The 24,138-nt window shown below is 36.0% G+C and overlaps 1 protein-coding gene across 1 annotated transcript in view; it reads right to left on the bottom strand.

Moving 5' to 3' along the window:
- Positions 1-4,025: 4,025 nt before the first annotated feature.
- The window catches only part of LOC150093889 (omega-amidase NIT2), a 102,482-nt gene continuing 82,369 nt past the window's right edge, over positions 4,026-24,138 (bottom strand). The window contains exon 9 of the mRNA XM_090413172.1: positions 4,026-4,506. Within this exon, the coding sequence (XP_090269298.1) occupies positions 4,406-4,506 (101 nt within the window). The 3' untranslated portion in view covers positions 4,026-4,405. The remainder of the gene's footprint in view (positions 4,507-24,138) is intronic.

Genomic DNA, 24,138 nt, shown 5'->3' with positions numbered 1-24,138 from the left:
TGAAACTCCATTTGTAGTGGAGTTACAACTACATGTGTTATATATTTTAACAATGTGAAAATTATTAAGAAATATGAAAATCCCATCATCTAAAATTCAATCTTCTATACCCCATCATGTGGAATTCAGTCTTCTGACCAGCCTTCTGAATATGTTCTGTAGCCATTGTAAAGCTTCTATATCTCCACATATAGCCATTTGTAGTACATTACCTTCTGATCTCGGTGCCTTTCAACATTTAAATTTAAATATTTTTTTGTTTTCTTTATTATCTTAAGCAATGAATATATACTCCTTCCTGATTGCATTTTGCTTGAATACTTTCTACCACTGTTTATTTCATTTAACTATATTTTGGAGTAACTACTCCATACATCTGGAATATACTTTTCATCAATATTTTGTCAATGTTATTATCTCTGCTTCATCCAGAATGTCTTTTCACATTCATAATTTTTGCCTTTTATATTCAGATTGAAGTTTTTCTGTGAATTTTGCTCACCTATTTCTTCATCATACATATTCTTACTTATATATTACCCTCTATTTTCTTAGGACTGCCGAAGAAAGAGCTTTATGAGTTCCATTCTAGTTGCTGACAACAGGAACCTTTTCAAAGTCTTTCACTGACTGGTTCTCAAGTTAGTCTCCTTTAACATGGATAAGTATGGCTTTTTTCCTCCCAGGAACTCAGGTTTAGTTTTATCAACACTATTTCAAAAACAATACTATCTTGTGTTAGAGTTAGGGATCAGGAGATGGCAGCAGTTGTCTGCCATACTCTCTTCATTGGATGTAGTTTAAAATAATCGATTATTTCAGCAAGTAGTTTCTGATTGGCTAAGGGTGGAGATTTGCTACTTTTTCTGTCTGCAAAAGTTAGATAGCAGTAAAATGGCCTAGACTTTATAGAATAAATGCATTAGCACTGTACAATATTGCTGATTTAATTGCTGGCAGCTGTTAATATATTTCTTTTTACTAGGTCACTTCTTAGCCTCCTGAATCTACCATTATCCTTGTTTTTCTGTACTTGCAGGCAACTTTGTTACATGTTCCATGCTTGAATCAGTCAATGTTCCTTTAAATTTTTCCATTGTCTCTAAAGTATGATCTTTTTAGAATTGCCTTCACGTTTCTTATACTAATATTTCTATAATTGAGTCAACAGTTCTTCTGATAGTTTGATTTTGATTTTGTTTTAGTGTTCATTCTAATGTTATACTCCTTTTATGCGACTCAGAACTAGGCCTTGATCATTTTGTATTTTAATTCAAAATATGCTCTTGCATTTTGAATCAATCCAAAATATACCTAACACCAATAACATGATGAACATCAGCAGGAGGGAACACACATTCTTGTACTTTCTCAAAATGAATTTTTGCACATCTTTATAGAACACACCATGTTCTATAAACACTACTACCACTATTACCACTTTATATGAGAACAAAAGCATGTGTTTGGTTCTCTTCATTTTTCACTGCATCAGTGATGCATACACCTCAGGTATTAGTGATTTCAATCATTTTCTGGAGATATTAGCCACATCCATGAACATAAATTCACATGTATTTTTACTAACCTTACCTTTTCTTTATTAAGTAAAAATATTATACTTGTAACTTAGTTTTGTGAAGTTAATTATTGTATAATTAACAGTTCCAAGGAGATGCCTTTTGTAATGTTTTGGCAATATATCTTATACCCATAGTGCAGTGTTTCCCATTGTATGGTCAAATGGTCTTTGAGAGTGGGGGGGGGGGATTTAAATTTTCATTACTTTTTTTTTTAAATTATATTATTGTCTCAGATAAGCACAGATCTATTTTATAATTAATTTTTTTATTACAGAAAATTTAAATTTCATAAAATGGATTTAATAATTAAAAAACTGTTAACTGCTGGCACATCTGTATCTTTTATTCATCTCTCCTCTCTCTCTGCAAACCACTTTAGCATTTCTTTTCAAGACGCAACATTACTTTTCTTGGCACGACTACATGTTCACCTCTATTAGCTTGTTCAATGATACAAAGTTCCATATTGAAATTAGTAACTTTTTGAGTGCAATAATTTTGCTTTACAACAGATTCACTTTTCATCAATTTTCCTTTTTTGTGAATACATCATAAATAGGTAAACAGTTCACCAATTTAAAAAAAAAATTATATCAAAGAACTAAAGCTTCATTTTATAATAAAAAATTATTCAACATTCCAAAATCCAATAATAATATGCATATCTATTTCTACTTTATGAGTGCAACCTCTTGACTGAGAGAATTATGTGCATCCTGTGAAGAGTGTTTTATTGTGTTCCTTTCTTCCACTTTAGTGTGACCTGTACAATATATTTCATTACATCATATGAAAGCAAATAAAAAATTGAAGATTTGTGCTGTCTCTCTGACTAATTAAAAACAAAAGAAATCTGTAAGCAGAAATATGCAAAAAATTGGATCAATTGTCATGAGTATGAAGAAATACATTGAGTGCACAGTTGTTTATTATTTATTTTGTGGCATCTTACAGGCATCATTTGTTGGTAATGGGCATTATTAAATTTCATTAATATGAAATGGGGGGGGGGCAAATGCTTCAAAAAAACTACAATGGTGTGGATTTGATCATGATATCTTTTAATGCATTGTAAAAGAAAAATATGATGATGCACATCATAGTAAGTGGAATTAATATTACTGTTAATATGAAATTGCCAATTTGCTATATTCTCTTGCCTTTTTATTTTGTCTCAAATGCTGCACAAATTTTAATGTTATGGTTTTCACACTGATCATTTTTATTTCTTCCCTGTAAGCAATTGCACATTCCAAGTAGCAATTACTAGCACTGCTTCTTTCATCTTCATTATTCTTATTCGATTCCTGGTCATTTCTAACGTAGCCAACTTGTTTTTCAAATTTTGGTTTCTTGAACAATTTGGTTTGCTATTATCTTACAAGTTGCTAAACAGAGATTGCCTCCTGTGTTAAATGCCATAACTTTCATATCTAAAGTGGCCCTTCTGGAAGTATACAGTTCTGGTATGCCTCATTTACATCACTTATTCACATTCCTACAATGTGAGGTATAGGTAGAGTGAACAACATATTTTTATAATTCAAAAACAGCCAGAGCAGGCTGTTTTTGTTAGTTGGCTAAGTTACAATTATCAGACTATCCTCATTCATTCATTCAGTATTCAAGCCCAAATACCTAGATGCAGCAGAATGGTCCATTAACAGGTAGTTTTTTTTTTTTTTTTTAAATCAACCCTATAGATGAAAGGATGCAAAATCTATAGCACATCCAGATTGGACAATGTTAGTTACTAAGTAGCTGCTAAGAAAGTGGAAGAATGATGGTGGCGAGCACAAACTTAAAACCTCAACAGCAAAGGCATCTCTATTTTTGGTGGAAGGGTTCTTGGTTAAATTCCCACAGCAGAGAGAAAGCAATATATATATATATATAAATCCACACATACACACACACACACACACACACATATATATATATGGATTTATTTGGTGAGATGGGATTTTTATGCAAAACTGATCAGAAAACACATTCAATTTAGTTTAGTGAGTTCTATCTGTTCTTCATTCAAAATGCTATGGATTTGAATCCCACTGCAAGAATGAATAAGTCTTTATATGTGGAATAATATTCTTCACCTGATGTGAGACTACCACCTTCATATTTGACTGTCTGAAGTGGTTTGAAAATGTTCTATATTTATTCTCTAAAACAGAGGGACAAGATTATTTAACTGTTAGCTTATCCATGTTATAAATGTACTATAAGATTATAGAATTTTGTGAGTAGGAGTCATAAAAAAAATAAGTTCAGTCTCTGCATTTTTTATAAGCTTGGAAGTCTGCACTGATTGTTTGAGCTTCAACTCTTAAAAGTAGCCTATTCAATATCAATATATTTTTATACTTTTTTTTGATATTTATTCTTGCTATAAAAAATTTTAGCTTTAGTGTATTAAAAAAAAATTAAATATGATAGCAATTTTACTTCTGTTCTGCATTCTAATTTCTTTTTTTAATTTTTTCTTATAATTTGATTAAAACAGTAACTGTACAAAATGTATAACTATTATACAACAAAAACTTGAACAATTTTTTACACATATTTAGAAAACTGATTTTCCTTTAGTCTATTATTATGATTGAAAACCTCTCAATATTTATAACAACTATCACATGCCTGCACATCTTCTGGTGTAGATCAGTGTTTCAGAACCACCACAGCATTTTCAACAGCTTCATTATTATAGACCTATCTTCATTATTACAGACCTATAATTATCAATTATCAGGAAGATGGAATCTTCTATTTCTATTTATTGTATTATCAATAAAATTTGGTTCAGCTATTAAAAATTTTGTTTATAAATTCTGTTTCTGAAGACATAAGAGTTGATATAGATCATTTCGCTGCTGTCTGAAAATAGGAATCTGTTCTCTCACTTCATTGAGGTAGTTGAAATCTAAGAAAGAGAGAGAGAGAGAGAGAGAAAAAAAAAAAATATATATATATATAACAGATGATATTTAAAATCAAGGAATAGAATTTTTGTTTCTTAAATAATAAATTCATATAAAGGTTGCTAATTGTGTTCAGGATTCAATCTAAAACTATATTTCATCCATTAACACTTTGATTAGAATTAGAATCCACATTAAATAATTCTAAAGAATTCTACATAATTATAATGGGTGAGTTTCATTCCAACATTGGAAGCAGAGGATGCCCATCTGAACTCCATCGGTAAATCTGGATTTGGACAAAGGAATGAAAGAAGAGAAAGACTTATTGAATTCGCAGAAGAAAATAACCTTTTTTATTATGAACAGCTTTTTCAAGAAGAAAATCAACAGCTTCATTATTATAGACCAAAAATGGATTTGGAGAAGCCAAAATGGACAAACTTACAATGAAATAGACTTCATCTTCTCCAACAGAAGATATACAATAAATAATACTGAAGTGCTTAGTAGATTTAATACAGTAAGTGACCACAGACTAGTAAGGGCAAAAATATGGATCAACAAAAAATGGGAACAGAATAAGCTCATAAGAAAAAAAGTCCAATTTAGTGAATCTACAAAACCTCTACCACAATTATTATTATTATTACTGGTGACTCCAGGGAGTCCTTAGACTCATCGAGGGAGGCCCTAAACATCATGTCCACACCACTATTCGACATTCTCACAGTATCTATCATACCTTGCCTTGAACTCACTCACTGTCATAGCTCCCAGATTCTGTTGTGGGTGCTATGACAGTGAGTGAGTTCCACTCACTGTCATAGCACATATATGTCACTTATTCCACTCATTTACCACTCTAAAAGTAAAGAACCCAGCTCTAACACCCTTGCTAACCACACTCTTGCACAGCTTCCATAGATGTCCCCTAGTTCTCTCACCACCAGTCCTGATCTCAAAATATCCTCTGAATTAATCCTATAGAAACTCTTTAGCAATTTGAATGTCTCAATCATATCTCCTCTTTTCCGCCTATCAACTAATTTCTGCAACCCACAAATCTTCAACCTGTTCTCATAAGGGTCATTCCATAGACCTGCTATCATCTTGGTCACTCGCTTCTGGATCTTCTCCACCTCCTCCCCATCAAGAAGAAAACCTAGGTGACCAAATCTGGGCACAGTAGTTGAGATGAGGTCTTATCAAGGCTCGGTACAGAGGAACAATAACTTGCTTGTTTCTGCTCCTCAAAGTATTTTTCAACAATCAAGTGAGTTGATGAGCTGATTTAGCCACTTTTGTAATGTGCCTCCTAAACTTCATCTCCCTATCCACCAACATTTCCCAAGTCCCTGGCCTCATCAATCTCTTGGAGTACAGTTCCACCAATGTGGTATACTGCTGCTAATCTTTTCACCCCAAAATGCATAACCTTACATTTTGTCACATTAAACTGACATCCATTCTCCTTAGCCCAGAACTCCAATCTATCCAAATCATCCTGCAAGATTTTAACATCTTCTGCATTCACTATTGCCCTATCCAACTTTGCATCATCAGCAAACAAATGAACTGTTCCTCTTAGATCCTTCCCTATATCATTAATGAACAAATTAAACAGCAATGGTCCAAGAACAGAACCCTGCAGCACACCACTAGTCACAGGCTGTCTTTTGGACTCTACTCCTGAATAAACTACTCTCTGATATCTCTCCATCAACCACCCACCTATCCATCTCACCAACCCTATATCCATTCCCATATGTTGCAGTTTATGGATTAGAATTCCATGTGGTATCCTGTCAAATGCCTTAGTCAGGTCCAGCAGTATCACTGTAAACCCATTACCCTTATCCAGTTCAGCTGTCACTGTGTTATAAAACTTGGGCAAGTTACTGAGGCATGATCTACCCTTCACAAAGCCATGCTGTTCCCCATATAGTATCTCATTCATCAATCCATTCCTGTATTTTTACCTTGACTACCTTCTCCAAGACCTTGACAACGACTCCTGATATGCTGATCGGTCAGTAATTTGCAACAGTAGTCTTGGATCCTCCTTTATGCAGTGGAACTATTTTCCCCTCTTTCCACACCTTCGGGACTAAACCAGACCTGAGACTCAGATTAAACAACATGGTCAAGGGCACTGATAATTCTTTAGTCGCTTCATGTAAAACCTGTGCCGTGCACTCTCAAACCATCCAATCCCACAGATGTATTCACATTAAGGTTCTGTAATAGACTATTCACCTCCACTTCAGCCATCACAATTCCCATATAAACTAATGGTTCCCTCATTCTTTCAATGTCACCACTTGGATGATATACTCTTGCAAAGTGCTGCTCGCTCAGTAATTCTACTATATCAACTGATTCAGTAACCTCCTTACCATTGGCATTCCTTAAAATCATTTTGCTGTGTACAGTTTTTTTTTTGCTTGCAGCATATTGAAAGAATTGTTTGGGATTCTCTTTAGGTTGCATAATTAGTTTCCTTTCATAATCCGCTTTTGCTTTTTTTACCACACTCGTTACCTTTCTGGCCGGCGCTTTATACCGTTCATGTGCCTACTGGTCACCTTTCTCCTTAAATTCCTTCCAGAGTTGTTTATTTTTTTGCAGCTCAAGCTTAATGGTGTTATTCATCCATTTAACCCCTACTTGTTTTACTATTCTGACCCTAGGTATACCATCAGCTATAACCTCCTGTAAATGCTCCTTGACAACTTCCCATGCTCTATCGACATCCAGCCCTTGCAGTTTTACATGCCATGGCACTGAACCAAGCAATCTCCCAAGCTTGTCATACTTGCCAGCTCAGTAATTCCACATATATCCCATCTTAATAAAAAATTCCACACCTTTAGCCACATCCCAGGTCAAGACCTTATGATCACTCTCACCAATAGGTGGCAACATGGTCATATTCATTACAGTCAAATTCTCAGATGCTATTAACAGGTCAAGCACTCTCAAACCCCTAGTATTTTCAATTACATGCTGTCTCAGATAGTTATTCCTTAATAATTGAATAAAATCCATTTCCTTCCTCACATGTGTCCTCTCCTTCTTCCAATCAATGTTACCATAGTTGAAATCCCCGATAATAATTACCCTCTTTCCACTCATTTCATTGTTTATGCATACTCTCCACCATCTATTCCATCACTTGGTCTATAGCAGCACCCAACTGTATATTTTGTTCTGACAGTCTCAATCTCACAGCAAATAGCCTCAAATGAGCTCTTTTCACTATCCTGCAATACAACTTCAATTCTCCTTGGCTGCAGTTCATCAGCTATCATCAATAACACTCTTCCCCCCATTTTATTCTCTCTGTCCCTCCTAAACACACTATAACCTACATATTCTATCCCACTAACTATATCATCTTCCGTCAGCCATGTTTCACTAATGTCAATAACCTGTGGCCATGAAGAGCCAACCAAGGCCAAAAATTCTTCCTTCTTGTTCCTAATACTCCTGGCATTAGTATACATGAAATGCAGAGGTCCCTTTGTCCCACCCCTATCTTGATGCGTTATTCTAACTATCCCATTCTGATTTCTTGTCCTTAGTACTGGCTCGGGTACATTATATAATTCTTACACTCAACTGTCTCACTGATGTCCGCTTATCCACTTCCCCCCCCCTCCTTGGTAGTTTTAGTTTACCTGGTTCTGCACATCCATTTTCACTTCATTCAGCAACACTTTTTCTAGTCTCTGCACACCAAATCCATTCAAATGCAGGCCATCCATCTTGTATAAATCCTTTCGCCCATCAAACTCATTTCACACGTCCACGAATTCCACACCACACTGTCTGCATAACCTTCACATAAAATCATTTGCGATTATGGCCCTCCTTCTAATCTTCTCTCTGTCATACCGCAGCAACTGACTCATTATCCTAACTCTGTCACTCTTTTCTTTCGCTACCTTAACAATACTTTCAATAAAAGGTGTTATAGAGAATCACTCAAAAATGAACTAAAAAAGTTAAACACAGCTATTGCCATCGATGATGCTAATGAAATCTTAACAAAATCTATCTTGAATTGTGCACTAGAAATAGGAAGTGTAAAAAGGCACCAAAGAGAGCAAAAAATTAAGATAGGAAACCTTAGATCTGATGAAGAAAAGAAGAGATATGAAAAGAGATTTGAATGACACCAATAAAATAGAATATGCTGAAATTTGTAAAACTATATAAAAGGGTGAAACATGAAATTAGATCATATAATACTAGGAAAATTAAAGAAACAATAGAAAACAATAGTAAAATGAAGGTCCTAAGATGAACATTATCAGTTGCAACAAAGGAAATAGTGCTGTAAGGGGAAAAAATGGTGAACTTATAAAAAATAGAGATGCAATAATCAAAAGAATTCAGGAATTTTATACTGAACTCTATGAAGATAAAAACCGAGACATCCAAGAATCATCTATGGATAACTCGAGTGAGAAGAACACGATGCCCCTGAGATCTTACAAGGTGAAGTAGAAATGGCACTGCAGGAAATGAAGAATGGAAAGGCCCCAGGAGAAGATGGAAGTATGGTAGAATTCTTAAAACTGGGAGGAAGCCATGTCATCAAACAGCTAACTAAACTCTTTAATAAATGTCTAAAACAGAGAAAAATTCCAAAAAATTGACTTCTAATATTAATTTTTAAAAAGGTCAATAAGGAAGAAATTAAAAACTATAGACCTATAAGCCTACTCCCCACCATATATAAAGTCTTCACAAAAATTATAAATAATAGAATAAAATCTAAACCAGAGGGAATGCAATCCTGTGAACAAGCTGGATTTAGAAAGAATTACACATTAAGACAGCTCATTGAAAAATTAATTGAATACAATAAACCCTTATGTCTCGCCTAATATAGACTACGAAAAAGCATTTGATTCAGTTAAAACATCTGCAACACTAAAAGCTCTTGAAATCCAGGAAATTGAAGAACCATATATTGAAACACTAAAACATATTTACAATAATGCAACTTCTGTAATTAAATTATATAAAAACAGAAAAGTTTCCAGTACAAAAAGGCATCCGGCAAGGTGATACTATACTCCAAAACTATTTACAGCTGCATTAGAAGAAGTCTTTAGAAGCCTTGACTGGAAAACAAAAGGAATAAACATAAATGGAGAAAGGCTGCATCATCTGAAATTTGCAGATGATGTTGTCCTAATAGCAGATAATCTTGAAGATCTGGAAAAAAGGCTAAATCAGCTAAATGAAGCTATTTATTTTTAATCCTTTAATTGAATTAAAAATAAATAGAGAAAAAAGTAAAAAAAGAGAAAAAAATAATGATGAATAAATATATTAACCATAGAACTGTCAAAGTTGAAAACCATGAAATAGAACAAGTTACTTTATATGTATATTTGGGCCAATTGTTATCCTTTGAGGAGTGCCAAAGAAAAGAAATTGAACAAAGAATTCACTTTGGATGGATGGCTTATGGGAAAATGAGAGACATATTCATAAGTGAGATCCCTATGAGTCTAAAAAGGAAAGCTTTCTTCTTTCTTCTTCTAAAAAGGAAAGTTTTCTTCTAATACACCAAGAGAAACTACAGCCATGAAGGAGTAACTTTCCATTCAGGTAATTTTAAATTAAACATTGTGTTTTAGAAAACCAGTCTGAAATAAAATAGCCTTGCTACTTAATTATAATTTATGTATAATATGTATAAGTTATGCATAAGGAATGGGAGAAAAACAGAATCTTATTACAGCTATCTTTTTTGACAAGAAAAGATGTATACCAAAATCAAACGAAAGCAGACAGAGATTGTCAAGAACAGATTTTCAATTTATGACAAACAGTTGAGAAATCAGAGGAATATGGCAAGGATCTGTACTTAACTTTTGTAGATCCAGAAAAGGCCATATGACAGGGCAACTTGTCCTTGTCAGATGTCATCTCCTTCCAGGAGGTTGACTACCATGAGCTTCCATCAAGTACGGTTTTGTGCTTTTCTTTTACATTCTTCATAAGACAAAAAAGGTCCAGTCCTTAATATTTCCCATCCAATCTGTTCTTTGTCTTCCTCTTCTTCTTTTTCCTTGTATCATTTCTCCTAGAAATGTTTTTTGTAGGGATTCATGCCTTAATATATGACCAAAGTAGGTGGTTTTCCTTTTCTTAATGGTTTTCAACAGAGTCCTATCTTCTCCAATCATCTCTAATATTTCTAATTTAGTTTTTTGGCAGTCCATGGAACTCTAAGAATTCTTCTGAGGATCCACATCTCAAAGGCTTTTAGTTTATTTTCACAATATTTTAATATTGTCCAGGTTTCTGCTCCATATAGCAGTGATAACCATATGTAGCATTTGGAGAGCCTAATTCTTGTTTTTGTGTGAATTTCCCTTGAGGTCAGAATTGTTTTTCATGCTAATGAAGATTGACCTAGCGATTTCTATTCTTAATATTTCCTTATCACACTTCTCATTCTATGTAATTAGTTGATCCAAACATACATAACTCTCTACTTGATCTAAGGTATTTCCTCTTAATATTTATATCGGGTATTTTCCCTTTTTTCCTTGTTAGCAGCATGGTTTTGGTTTCAGCATCTCTTTTAGTAGGTTTTGAAGATATTTTTTATTTTCAGTATCGTCTGCATATCTTAAGTTGTTTATATTTCTGCATCCTTTAAATTCTTCTAATTGTTGGAAGATAATTTCAGTATAGGGGTTAAACAATATTGGAGAAAGAACACAGCAAAACAAGTGTTCTCTGCCAGGTTGGCAGCAAAACGACCCAGTGGAAGACCAAGATATAGGTGGATTGATACGATACAAAGTGCCTTTGACGATAGAAATATAAGATCTGATAATGTTGGAGTCTTGACAAGTAACAGACTGATTTGGAGGAAAATTGTAGATAGGAAATTAATAAAGATGTAATTTTTTTCATGTAGTACTATCATATCCTGTACACCCCTTGAGGGTACATGGCAGGAATTTGATGATGATGATGATGGAGAAAGAGCACAGCCTTGTCTGACACCCTTCTTTACTGGAAACTTCCTCCGAGGTTTCTCCTGATATTTTTATTGAGGCAGTTTGCTCCCAATATAGAGTTATCAATAATCTGGTATCATTACCATCTACTCCTAATTTTCTGATGCATTTGATTAGTTGTTATTATTATTATTATTATTTCGGGCGACTCCAGGAGTCCTTAGACTCATCGAGGGAGGCCCTAAACATCATGTCCACACAACTATGCGTTTACATTGTCACAGTATCAATCATACCTTGCCTTGAACTCATTCACCGTCATAGCACCCACAACAGACACTGGCAGCTTATTCCACTCATTTACCACTCTAAAAGTAAAGAACCCAGCTCTAACACCCCTGCTAACCACTCTTGCCCAGCTTCCATGTATGGCCCATAGTCCTCCCACTACCAGTATTATTCTCAAAAGTATCTTCTGGATTAATCTTATAGAAACCCTTCAGTAATTTGAATGTCTTCTCAATCATATCTGCCCTCCTCTGCCTATCAACTAGTTTCTGCAACCCACAAATCTTCAACCTGTTCTCATATGGTTCATTCTATAGACCTGTTATCATCTTAGTCACTCGCCTCTGGATCCTCTCCACCTCCTCCCCATCAAGAAGGAACCGAGGTGACCAAATCTGGGCACAGTAGTCGAGATGAGATCTTATCAAGGCTCGGTACAGAGGTACAATAACTTGTTTGTCTCTGCTCATCAAGGTATTTTTCAACAACCAAGTGAGTTGATAAGCTGATTTAGTTACTTTTGCAATGTGCCCCCTAAACTTCATCTCCCTATCCACCAACACTCCCAAGTCCCTGGCCTCATCAATCTCTTGGAGTACAGTTCCACCAATGTGGTATACTGCTGCTAATCTTTTCACCCCAAAATGCATAACCTTACATTTTGTCACATTAAATTGACATCCATTCTCCTTAGCCCAGAACTCCAATCTATCCAAATCATCCTGCAAGATTTTAACATCTTCTGCATTCACTATTGCCCTATCCAACTTTGCATCATCAGCAAACAAATGAACTGTTCCTCTTAGATCCTTCCCTATATCATTAATGAACAAATTAAACAGCAATGGTCCAAGAACAGAACCCTGCAACACACCACTAGTCACAGGCCGTCTTTTGGACTCTACTCCTGAATAAACTACTCTTTGATATCTCTCCATCAACCAACAACCTATCCATCTCACCAACCCTATATCCATTCCCATATGTTGTAGTTTATGGATTAGTATTCCATGTGGTATCCTGTCAAACGCCTTTGCCAGGTCCAGCAGTATCACTGTAAACAAATTTCCCTTATCCAGTTCAGCCGTCACCTTGTTATAAAACTTGAGCAAGTTACTGAAGCATGATCTACCCTTCACAAAGCCATGCTGTCCACTGTACAGTATCTCATTTTCATCAATCCATTCCTGTATTTTTCCCTTGACTACTTTCTCCAAGACCTTGACAACGACTCCTGATATGCTGATCGGTCGGTAATTTGCAACCGTAGTCTTGGATCCTCCTTTACGCAGTGAAACTATTTTTCCCTCTTTCCACACCTTCGGGACTAAACCAGACCTGAGACTCAGATTAAACAACATGGTCAAGGGCACTGATAATTCCTTAGCCGCTTCACGCATGACCCGTTCCGGTATACCATCCAATCCCACAGATGTGTTCACATTAAGGTTCTGTAATAGACTAGTCACCTCTACTTCATTCATCACTATTCCCATATAAACTAATGGTTCCTTCATTTTTTCAATGTCACCACCTGGATGATATGCTTTTGCAAAGTGCGCACTCAGTAACTCCACTATATCAACTGATTCAGTGACCTCCTTACCATCGTCATTCCTTAAAATCATTTTGCCGTGTACAGTTTTTTTCTTGCTTGCAGCATATTGAAAGAACTGTTTGGGATTTTTTTACCACACTCGTTACTTTTCTGGCCTGCACTTTATACCGTTCGTGTGCCTGCAGGTCACCCCTTTCTTTAAATTCCCTCCACAGTTGTTTATTTTTTTGCATCTCAAGCTTAATGGTGTTATTCATCCATTTAACCCATACTTGGTGTACAGTTTTTTTCTTGCTTGCAGCATATTGAAAGAACTGTTTGGGATTTTCTTTTGCTTGCAAAGCTAGTTTCCTTTCATAATCCGCTTTTGCTTTTTTTACCACACTTGTTACCTTTCTGGCCTGCACTTTATACCGTTCGTGTGCCTGCAGGTCACCCCTTTCTTTAAATTCCCTCCACAGTTGTTTCTTTTTTTGCAGCTCAAGCTTAATGGTGTTATTCATCCATTTAATCCCTACTTGGTTTACTATTCGGACCCTAGGTATACAATCAGCCATAACCTCCTGTAAATGCTCCTTGACAACTTCCCATGCTCTATCGACGTCCAGCCCTTGCAGTTGTACATGCCATGGCACTGATCCAAGCAATCTCCTAAGCTTGTCATACTTGCCAGCACGGTAATTCCACATATACCCTGGCTTAATCGAAAATTCCACACCTTTAGCCACCTCCCAGGTCAAGACCTTATGATCATGCTCACCAATAGGTGGCAACATGGTCATATTCATTACAGTCAAATTCTCAGATGCTATTACCAGGTCAAGCACTCTCACCCTCCTAGTATTTTCAATTACATGCTATCTCAGATAGTTATCCCTTAATAATTGAATAAAATCCTTTTCCTTCCTCACATGTGTCCTCTCCTCCTTCCAATCAATGTTACCATAGTTGAAATCCCTCATAATAATTACCCTCCTTCCACTCATTTCATCAATTTCCCTATGCATACTATCCCCACCATCTATTCCATCACCTGGTCTATAGCAGCACCCAACTGTATATTTTATTCTACCAGTCTCTATCTCACACCAAATAGCCTCGAATGAGCTCCTTTCACTATCCTGCGATACAACTTCAATTCTCCTTGGCTGCAGTTCATCAGCTATCATCAATAACACTCTTCCCCCCATTTTATTCTCTCTGTCCCTCCTAAACACACTATAACCTACACATTCTATCCCACTAACTATATCATCTTCCGTCAGCCATGTTTCACTAATGCCAATAACCTGTGGCCAGGAAGAGCCAATCAAGGCCAAAAATTCTTCCTTCTTGTTCCTAATACTCCTGGCATTAGTATACATGAAATGCAGTGATACCTTAGTCCCACCCCTATATTGATGCATTATTCTTAATGACCCATTCCCATTTTTTGTCCTTAGTGCTGGCTCGGGTACATTATATACATTCTTACACTCATCTGTCTCACTGATGTCTGCATATCCATCCCCCCCCCCTCCTTGGTAGTTCTAGTTTCCCTGGTTTTGCACATCCATTTTCACTTCATTCAGCAACACTCTTTCCAGTCTCCGCACACCAAGTCCATTCAAATGCAGGCCATCCATCTTGTATAAGCCCTTTCGCCCTTCAAACTCATTCCACACCACACCGTCTGCATAACCTACGCATAATGTCATTTGCGATTATGGTCCTCCTTCTAAACTCCTCTCTGTCATACCGCAGCAACAGACTAACCATTCTAACTCTGTCACTCTTTTCTTTCGCTGCCTTTAACAATACTTTCAAGTCCTCTCTCATAAAAAATTTATCACCTTTCAATTCATTCGTACCCGCCACAATTATTAATTCTTTCATCCTCTGTTTTTGCACTCTAATACTCTCACTTACATCCTTAAATTTCACACCCAGTAAGTACGATTTAGTTACACTGCCATCTATCACCCCCCTCTTAATAACGAGTCACCATACAACACTCTTTCCTTCATTTCAGAAACTCTCTCATTCTTACGCTGTTTATTTACGTTAGCCGAATCACTCTGGAAAGAGTTTTGCAGGTGCTCTAATTGCCGCTGCACATTTTGTATCACTGCGCGCAACCTAGCGATCTCACTTCCTACAAATAATTCCTCATTATTTTTATCATTTAAACCATTTTCTCTCTCTGTATGGTTGCTTTCACTCTTTCTTAGATCACCGCTCTCATTGCCATCTTGTACATCGCAATTCCCTATCAAGCCACTATTTTCACTCGAATTCTGGCAATTCTGGCTTTCTTCAATCATAACTATCTCACAACCTGACACATACTTCAACTCCTCACTTTGCTTACACTTTCTGCACATTCTCCCACCACTATCACTTTCAATCCATTTTTATCATTGTTCATGTTGTATATTGTCAAAGGCCTTTGCATAGTCAATAAAGCATAAGTAGACTTCTTTCTGTTTCTCCAAATATCTTTCTATAATAGTTCTAATGTTGAAGAGTCTTCTCTAGTTACTTTATTTTCCTGAAAACCAGATTGTGTTTTATTTCTTTCTTTCTTTCTAGGATGATATATAACATAACTTTTGCTATCTTACTGATCAGATTGATTATTTTGTACTCTTCACATTTGACTGTCTTCGATTTTTAGGTATTGTAGGAATGTCGAGTGCTTAAAATCTTTTGGCAGGTGTCCAGTTTCATATATTTTATTACACACGACAGTCAGTGATCTTATTATAGCCTTCAGATATTCTGCATTAATTCCATCCATTCCTGGAGCTTTTCCTGGTTTCAATTTCCTAATGGATTTGTTACTTCCCGGGTAAGAACAGTAGGCCTCTCCAAATCTTTTTGCAACAGCTTATCTATTCTATCATGATTGTAGAGTTCCTTTGAATACTCTACCCATCTATCCCTTATTTTGTCTTTCTACATTAGGATGTTTCCACTGGTATCTTCAATGCAATGAGAGCCTACCCTTTTGCAAGATTTGCTAGTTAGCACCCTAACTTTTTCATGAAGTTCTCTGGTTTTGTGCTTTTTGTCCAAATGTTCAATTTCCTTGCATTTGTTGTTGAGCCAAAGTTCTTTTGCAATCCTACATTCTTTCCTGATCTCCTTGTTTAAGTTCTTGTATTCAGCAGGACGATTTTTGTGTTTCTTTCTTTCCTCCATCATTTTCAGTATTTTGTCATTCATCCAGGGTTTACTCATCTTCTCAAATTTGGGAATTGTTTGTTTTACTGACTTTTTTATGCACTCTTTTATTTCTGCCATCTATCCTCAATCTCATCTTTAGGGTAAGGATACTTGGCGGAATCAGGAATGTTAACAGCAATGGATTGTGCCAGTTCCTTTAAACATTTATCTTGTTCTTGATTTTTAAGGGAGCCAAGATCATATTTTTCTATGTGTATAGGTTTCACTGATTTCTTTAATTTTACTGCTGCTTTAATGACCACCAGGGTTGTGGTCTGATTCAATATCAGCCACAGGATATGTTTTGGCTTGTAACATGTTATTCCAGAATTTTTTTTAATCATTATAAAGTCAGTCTCATGTTCTACCATCATTTTTTTATTTTGGTCTGAAATCTGAAAACACACCCCAACTCAACATCACCAAAATTAAAGATCAGTACTATCAACATAAGAAGCATGAGGAATTAGATAAGTACCAGATCGACATAATAGGGGTGACTGAAACAAAAAAGACAAAAACCGGTGAGCTCTTTCTGAGCAATAAATACAAAATGTTATATTCAGGTAATAACAATCAAGGAAAAGAAGGAGTAGCCATAGTATTCAACACAAAATACGAGGCTAATCTTCTTGAATGGCAGGCACTCTCAATTAGAGTAATGTGGGCCAATATCAGAATGCGGAATTGGACAATGAGACTTATTTGTGCCTATAGTCCCACAGAAGGTTCTACTAAGGTAGAAGTGGAGGAATTTTTTGAGGCTTTAGAAAAAGCAACTGACACAATGAAAAAGGAAAAGTTGGTCCTTGTTGGGGATCTAAATAGCAGAGTAGGAAATGATTGTGAGACATACAGAAATATTTTGGGAAAATTTGGAGAAAAGAGCAAAGCTAATAATAATGGCAAATATCTGTTGGATTTCTGCTCAGGACATGGACTGTTTATTACTAACACCATGTTCCAACATACAAATGTGCACAAATTCACATGGAGAGAAGAGACAAGGAATAAGAAAAGTCTCATTGAGTATGTTATTGTTGATAGTGATGTTTTCTCCCTGATGTGGGAAACCAGAGTGTACAGAGGATTTGAAATTGGAAGCGATGACTATTTAGCCTTGAGCAGGATAGAATTGAATTTCATATTGAAAAGAATAACATGTAAGAAAGTTTTAAAGTGAATAAAAGTTTAGCAGCTCTATGATGTGAACTGTAGACTAAAATACACAAAGATTATTGAAAAGAAAATGAAAGAGTTTGAGAACAGGAACCAAACTTTAGAGATTCAGTGGCAAGCCTTGAAGAAAACCTTGACTGATTCAGCCAGAGAGGCATGTGGTGAAGTTGTCTGCAAGGATAGAAAAATTAGAACTCCATGGTGGACACAGGAAGTTAAAGAGTCAGTGAAGGAAAAGAAGAAAGCATATCAAAAGTTCCTGGCAAATAAGTCAGATTGTGCTCTTAGAGAATACAGAGACAAATGTAAGAAAGCTAAACGCTGTGTAAAACTAGCTAAACAAAAGTCATGAGAGGACTTTGGCAAGAATATAGAAAATAAATATCAAGAAGGTGGCAAAATATTCTGGAGGTTGTTGAAGAAGCTTAGGAATGGAGGGAAGAGTGCTGTAAAAGGAGTTAGAGATGATAAAGGTGACATGAAAACGTGAGAAAAAGATATCCTTGAAGTATGGAGTAATTACTTTGAAAAACTGCTAAATGAAACAAGCAGTGATGACAGCACAGTGATAAAAACACTGACCAGGCATGCAGGCAGGAATACATACTTTTTCTACTTCATACTTGAAGTAGAAAAAGCCATCAAAGGCTTGAAATGTGGAAAGGCAGCAGGAGTAGATGATATTCGACCAGAAATGCTGAAGTATGGTGGTATAAGAGTCTTACAGTGGCTGCACTGCGTAGTTCAGATAGCCTGGACAGAGGGACGAATTCCCGATGATTGGAGTAAAGCTCTCATAGTACCCATATATAAAAAGGGAAATAAAACTGAATGTGAGAATTACAGAGGTATTTTCCTACTGAGTGTTCCTGGCAAGATCTATGCAAGTATACTTGAGAAACAGTTGAGAAGAATTGTGGAAGAAATTCTTGGTGAAGAACAAGCTGGATTCAGGCCAAATAGAGGCTGTCAGGATCAGATCTTCACTTTACGACAAATAGTCAAGAAAGCATGGGAATATAACAAAGATCTGTATTTAAGTTTTGTTGATTTGGAAAAGGCATATGACAAGGTGCCAAGAGAGAAGCTATTCAATACGCTACAGTTATATGATGTCAATGGGGCATTATATCAAGCAATACTTAGTCTTTATTTGAGTTGTAAGTCAGCAGTTACAATTGAAGGAGGTAGAGGAAGACGGTTTAATGTTAAATCTGGTGTGAGACAAGGATGTACATTATCCCCTCTGTTATTCATTATCTATATGGATCACATTATGAAGGAAAGTGGTATTAAACATGATATCAAAATTGAGATGTTAATGTCAACTCTTTGCTTTATGCAGATAATGCTATACTTCTAAATAAATCCGCTACAAGTCTGCAAGATTCTCTGAATAAATTAAATAAGTGTTGCAATAGATATGGTATGAAGGTCAGCAATAAAAAGATAAAGATAATGAAAATAGGCAGAATCATTGAAAATGTCAACTGTGTTGTGAATGGAGAACCTGTGGAACAAGTAAAACATTTCAGCTACTTAATCACGATTTTCAGTGAAGATGGTAAATTAAATATAGAAATAGACAACAGAATCATCAAAGCTGGTATGGTGGGAAGTCAACTGAATAAATCTCACATGGGAGAAATTAGTCGGAACACTAAATTAGCTGTATACAAGACAGTGTTCAAACCAGAACCAGTGTTCAAACCAGTGTTGACCAAAGACTAGAGACAGCAGATGAGAGTCCTAAGAAAGATTACAGGCATGAACAGATGGCATCAATGGCAATATCATATTAAAAAACGAGGATATTAGGAAAGAACTTGACATTGTCAGCATCTAGGAATGCATTAGCAAAGCTAATCTCAGGTGGTATGGTCACTTAAACAGAATGGGCGAAGAAAGATTAGCAAAACAAGTGTTCTCTGCCAGGTTGGCAGCAAAACGACCCAGAGAAAGACCAAGATATAGGTGGATTGATACGGTACAAAGTGCCTTAGACCAGCGCTTCCCAAACTGTGGGCCGTGGTCCCCTTTGGGGGTCGTAGGTTTTGTTGAGGGGGGGACCGTGAAGTAATGAAAACAAATTTAAAATGTTTTAAGACTAAGTAGATTTTTTTTTTATTTTAAAAGAAACGTATTTAACTTTTATTATTTCTTCTTTGTTATTTTTTATATTTTAATTGAAAAATTCACACATTAGTGTTAATTCACAAACTTTGCTTCCTGCGTATTTCAGCACTTAATGAATATTAGTAAATATTGCTTATTCATATGTTTCATTTGAAATCAGTGGTTAATTGTATTTACTTCGAATGCTCTCCAGGGAAGCTTCCTGTCCTTTTTATCATGCGTTCATAATCAGGGACTTTTGATATTGACTTTATATACATATCATATTACTGTCATCCGAGCTAGTTTTCTGTTACCAATAAAAGTTTCTCATATACTTCACACATGAAAAAAAGCTTAAACAAGTTCATGTGAGGGGATAGTAACTCGCTTGCCCTGGTAAACAACATGCCCTCCCTAACAGCCACTATACTGCAGAGGCAATAAAAACAAGTACTTTTATTATGCCAGTGAATAAGGTATGAGGAGTCTATGTAATATATTTCTCAACAAATAGTGCAATTAGAGACAACTGGGATAATAACACACTAATTAATGAATCACATGTCCCCTCACACAGAAACTATGCTGTATAGACTGAAACAAAACCATATGTTGCATGGGCAAACACAGTATCTAACTAAAAACTATTGTTATTAATTAGATGTGTGTGAGTTTGATTTCCCAAGGCAGCAATAAAATTCAACTGAACGTGTTAAAATTCGTAAAAGTGTTAAAACTAAGTAATATATATATATATAATGAATGTTATGGCAGTTTCACATATGGAATTCGGTTGAAGAGAGTTAGCATTTCAACTCAATTGTCAGCTATGCTTTTATCTTTCGGTTGCACGATCTTTTGTTAATACTGTACCAATTATATGCACGTTTTAATAACCTGCCTTTGCTGTTTGTTTCGCATTAGGCTTAATTATCGTAAAGGGAGAAAAGTCACAAAAGAGAAAAATGTTCCTGGTCTGTAGATTCCCTTATTCAGGTAATATTCACTAATTTCATGTTATCAGTCTGTGGTGTGCCAGTATCGGTAAGTGGTGATATTATTTGATCTATCCTACGTTAAAAAATTTAACCCTGAGATGGATAAGTGGCTGATAAAAAATAAAAAAAAAATCCTGTGAACAATCAGAAGAAGCAGAAACAGACTCAAAAAAAAAAAAAGGACAGTATTTCATATTTTACCAGAACAGCCCGCATCGTCTTCAGAACCAAACGGTAAGAGGCAAAAAATGTAATATATGCATTTGATTTTTGCAATAATCGCTGTGTATGTTTTGTATTGAATATAAATACAATAAATATTATAATAATATATCTCTCTAGGGGTGCTTAAGGGTCAAAGCTGTATAACTGAGAGGAGACCTCCACATAGCCTTTAAAGGAATGCGGAGAACCGACCAGGGCTTCTGACCTAATGTCCAATCCTCACCTTCTCGTGGTGCACCCTGTTGGGTATCTACTTTGATACTGAACGAACGAGGATGGGCTGGCAATTTGGGATTTAGCCGACCAAATTGTATTCTTATTGGTTAAACCAAAATAAAAAATGATGGTACAACATGACAAAATTTCATGCCGGCTGGGGCGTCGCCCGGTTAAACAAGGCCCCCGTTGTTTTCGCCAGGGAACCAGGGCGAACAGCGAAAAGTCAGCTACTGGAACAAATCTGAAAACAAACCCCAACTCAACATCACCAGAGTTAAAGATCGGTACTATCAATGTAAGAAGCCTGAATGGCAAAGAAATGGAGCTAGCTGAGGAATTAGATAAGTACCAGATCGACATAATAGGGGTGACTGAAACAAAAAAGACTAAAACTGGTGAGATCTTTCTGAGCAATAAATACAAAATGTTATATTCAGGCAATGACAATCAAGGAAAAGAAGGAGTAGCCATAGTATTCAACACAAAATACGAGGCTAATCTTCTTGAATGGCAGTCAGTCTCAAGTAGAGTAATGTGGGCAAATATGAGAATGGGGAACTGGACAATGAGACTTATTTGTGCCTATGGTCCCACAGAAGGTTCTACTAAGGTAGAAGTGGAGGAATTTTTTGAGGCTTTAGAAAAAGCAACTGACACAATGAAAAAGGAAAAGTTGGTCCTTGTTGGGGATCTAAATAGTAGAGTAGGAAATGATTGTGAGACATACAAAAATATTTTGGGAAAATTTGGAGAAAAGAGCAAAGCTAATAATAATGGCAAAAATCTGTTGGATTTCTGCTCAGGACATGGACTGGTTATTACTAACACCATGTTCCAACATAAAAATGTGCACAAATTCACATGGAGAGAAGAGGCTAGGAATAAGAAAAGTCTCATTGACTATGTTATTGTTGATAGTGATGTTTTCTCCCTGGTGCAGGACACCAGAGTGTACAGAGGATTTGAAATTGGAAGTGATAACTATTTAGTCTTGAGCAGGATAAAATTGAATTTCATATTGAAAAGAATAACATGTAAGAAAGTTTTAAAGCGAATAAAAGTTGAGCAGCTCTCAGATGTGAACTGTAGACTAAAATACAGAAATATTATTGAAAAGAAAATGAAAGAGTTTGAGAACAGGAATCAAGCCTTGGAGATTCAGTGGCAAACTCAGAAGGAAACATTGATTGATTCTGCCAGAGAGGCATGTGGTGAGGTTGTGTGCAAGGATAAAAAATCAGAACTCCCTGGTGGACACAGGAAGTTAAAGAGGCAGTGAAGGAAAAGAAGAAAGCATATCAAAAGTTCCTGGCAAATAAGTCAGCTTTTACTCTTACAGAATACAGAGACAAATGTAAGAAAGCTAAACAGTGTGTAAAACTAGCTAAACAAAAGTCATGGGAGGACTTTGGCAAGAATATAGAAAATAAATATCAAGAAGGTGGCAAAATATTCTGGAGGTTGTTGAAGAAGCTTAGGAATGGAGGAAAGAGTGCTGTAAAAGGAATTAGAGATGATAAAGGTGAAATGAAAACAGGAGAAAAAGATATCCTTGAAGTATGGAGTAATTACTTTGAAAAACTGCTAAATGAAACAAGTAGTGATGACAGCACAGTGATAAAAAACACTGACCAGGCATGCAGTCAGGAATACATATCCATACTTGAAGTAGAAAAAGCCATCAAAGGCTTGAAATGTGGAAAGGCAGCAGGAGTAGATGATATTCGACCAGAAATGCTGAAGTATGGTGGTATAAGAGTCTTACAGTGGCTGCACTGCATAGTTCAGAAAGCCTGGACAGAGGGACGAATTCCCGATGATTGGAGTAGAGCTCTCATAGTACCCATATATAAAAAGGGAAATAAAACTGAATGTGAGAATTACAGAGGTATTTTCCTACTGAGTGTTCCTGGCAAGATCTATGCAAGTATACTTGAGAAACGGTTGAGAAGAATTGTGGAAGAAAAGCTTGGTGAAGAACAAGCTGGATTCAGGCCAAATAGAGGCTGTCAGGATCAGATCTTCACTTTACGACAAATAGTCGAGAAAGCATGGGAATATAACAAAGATCTGTATTTAAGTTTTGTCGATTTGGAAAAGGCATATGACAAGGTGCCAAGAGAGAAGCTATTCAATACGCTGCAGTTATATGGTGTCAATGGGGCATTATATCAAGCAATACTTAGTCTTTATTTGAGTTGTGAGTCAGCAGTTAGAATTGAAGGAAGTACAGGAAGATGGTTTAATGTTAAATCTGGTGTGAGACAAGGATGTACATTATCCCCTCTGTTATTCATTATCTATATGGATCACATTATGAAGGAATGTGGTATTAAACCTGATATCAAAATTGTAGATGTTAATGTCAGCTCTTTGCTTTATGCGGATGATGTTATACTTCTAAATAAATCCGCTACAAGTCTGCAAGATTCTCTGACTAAATTGAATAGCTGTTGTAATAGATATGGTATGAAGGTCAGCAATAAAAAGACAAAGACAATGAAAATAGGCAGAATCATTGAAAATGTCAACTGTGTTGTGAATGGAGAACCGGTGGAACAAGTAAAACATTTCAGCTACTTAAGCACAATTTTTACTGAAGATGGTAAACTAAATATAGAAATAGACAACAGAATCAGCAAAGCTGGTATCGTGGGAAGTCAATTGAATAAATTTATATGGAATAAGAAAGAAATTAGTCGGAACACTAAATTAGCTGTATACAAGACTGTGTTCAAACCAATTTTAACTTATGGATCTGAGAGCTGGGTCAGAAGTAAAACACTTGACCAAAGACTAGAGACCGCAGATATGAGAGTCCTGAGAAAGATTAGAGGCGTGAAC

Source organism: Typopeltis vanoorti, chromosome 23, assembly GCF_054136105.1.
Source record: "Typopeltis vanoorti isolate ZY-2024b chromosome 23, IOZ_Tvanoo_1.0, whole genome shotgun sequence".
NCBI classification, from domain to species: domain Eukaryota; kingdom Metazoa; phylum Arthropoda; class Arachnida; order Uropygi; family Thelyphonidae; genus Typopeltis; species Typopeltis vanoorti.
The sequence above is the reverse complement of the archived record's forward strand: the minus strand, read 5'-3'. Positions and strand labels throughout refer to the sequence as shown.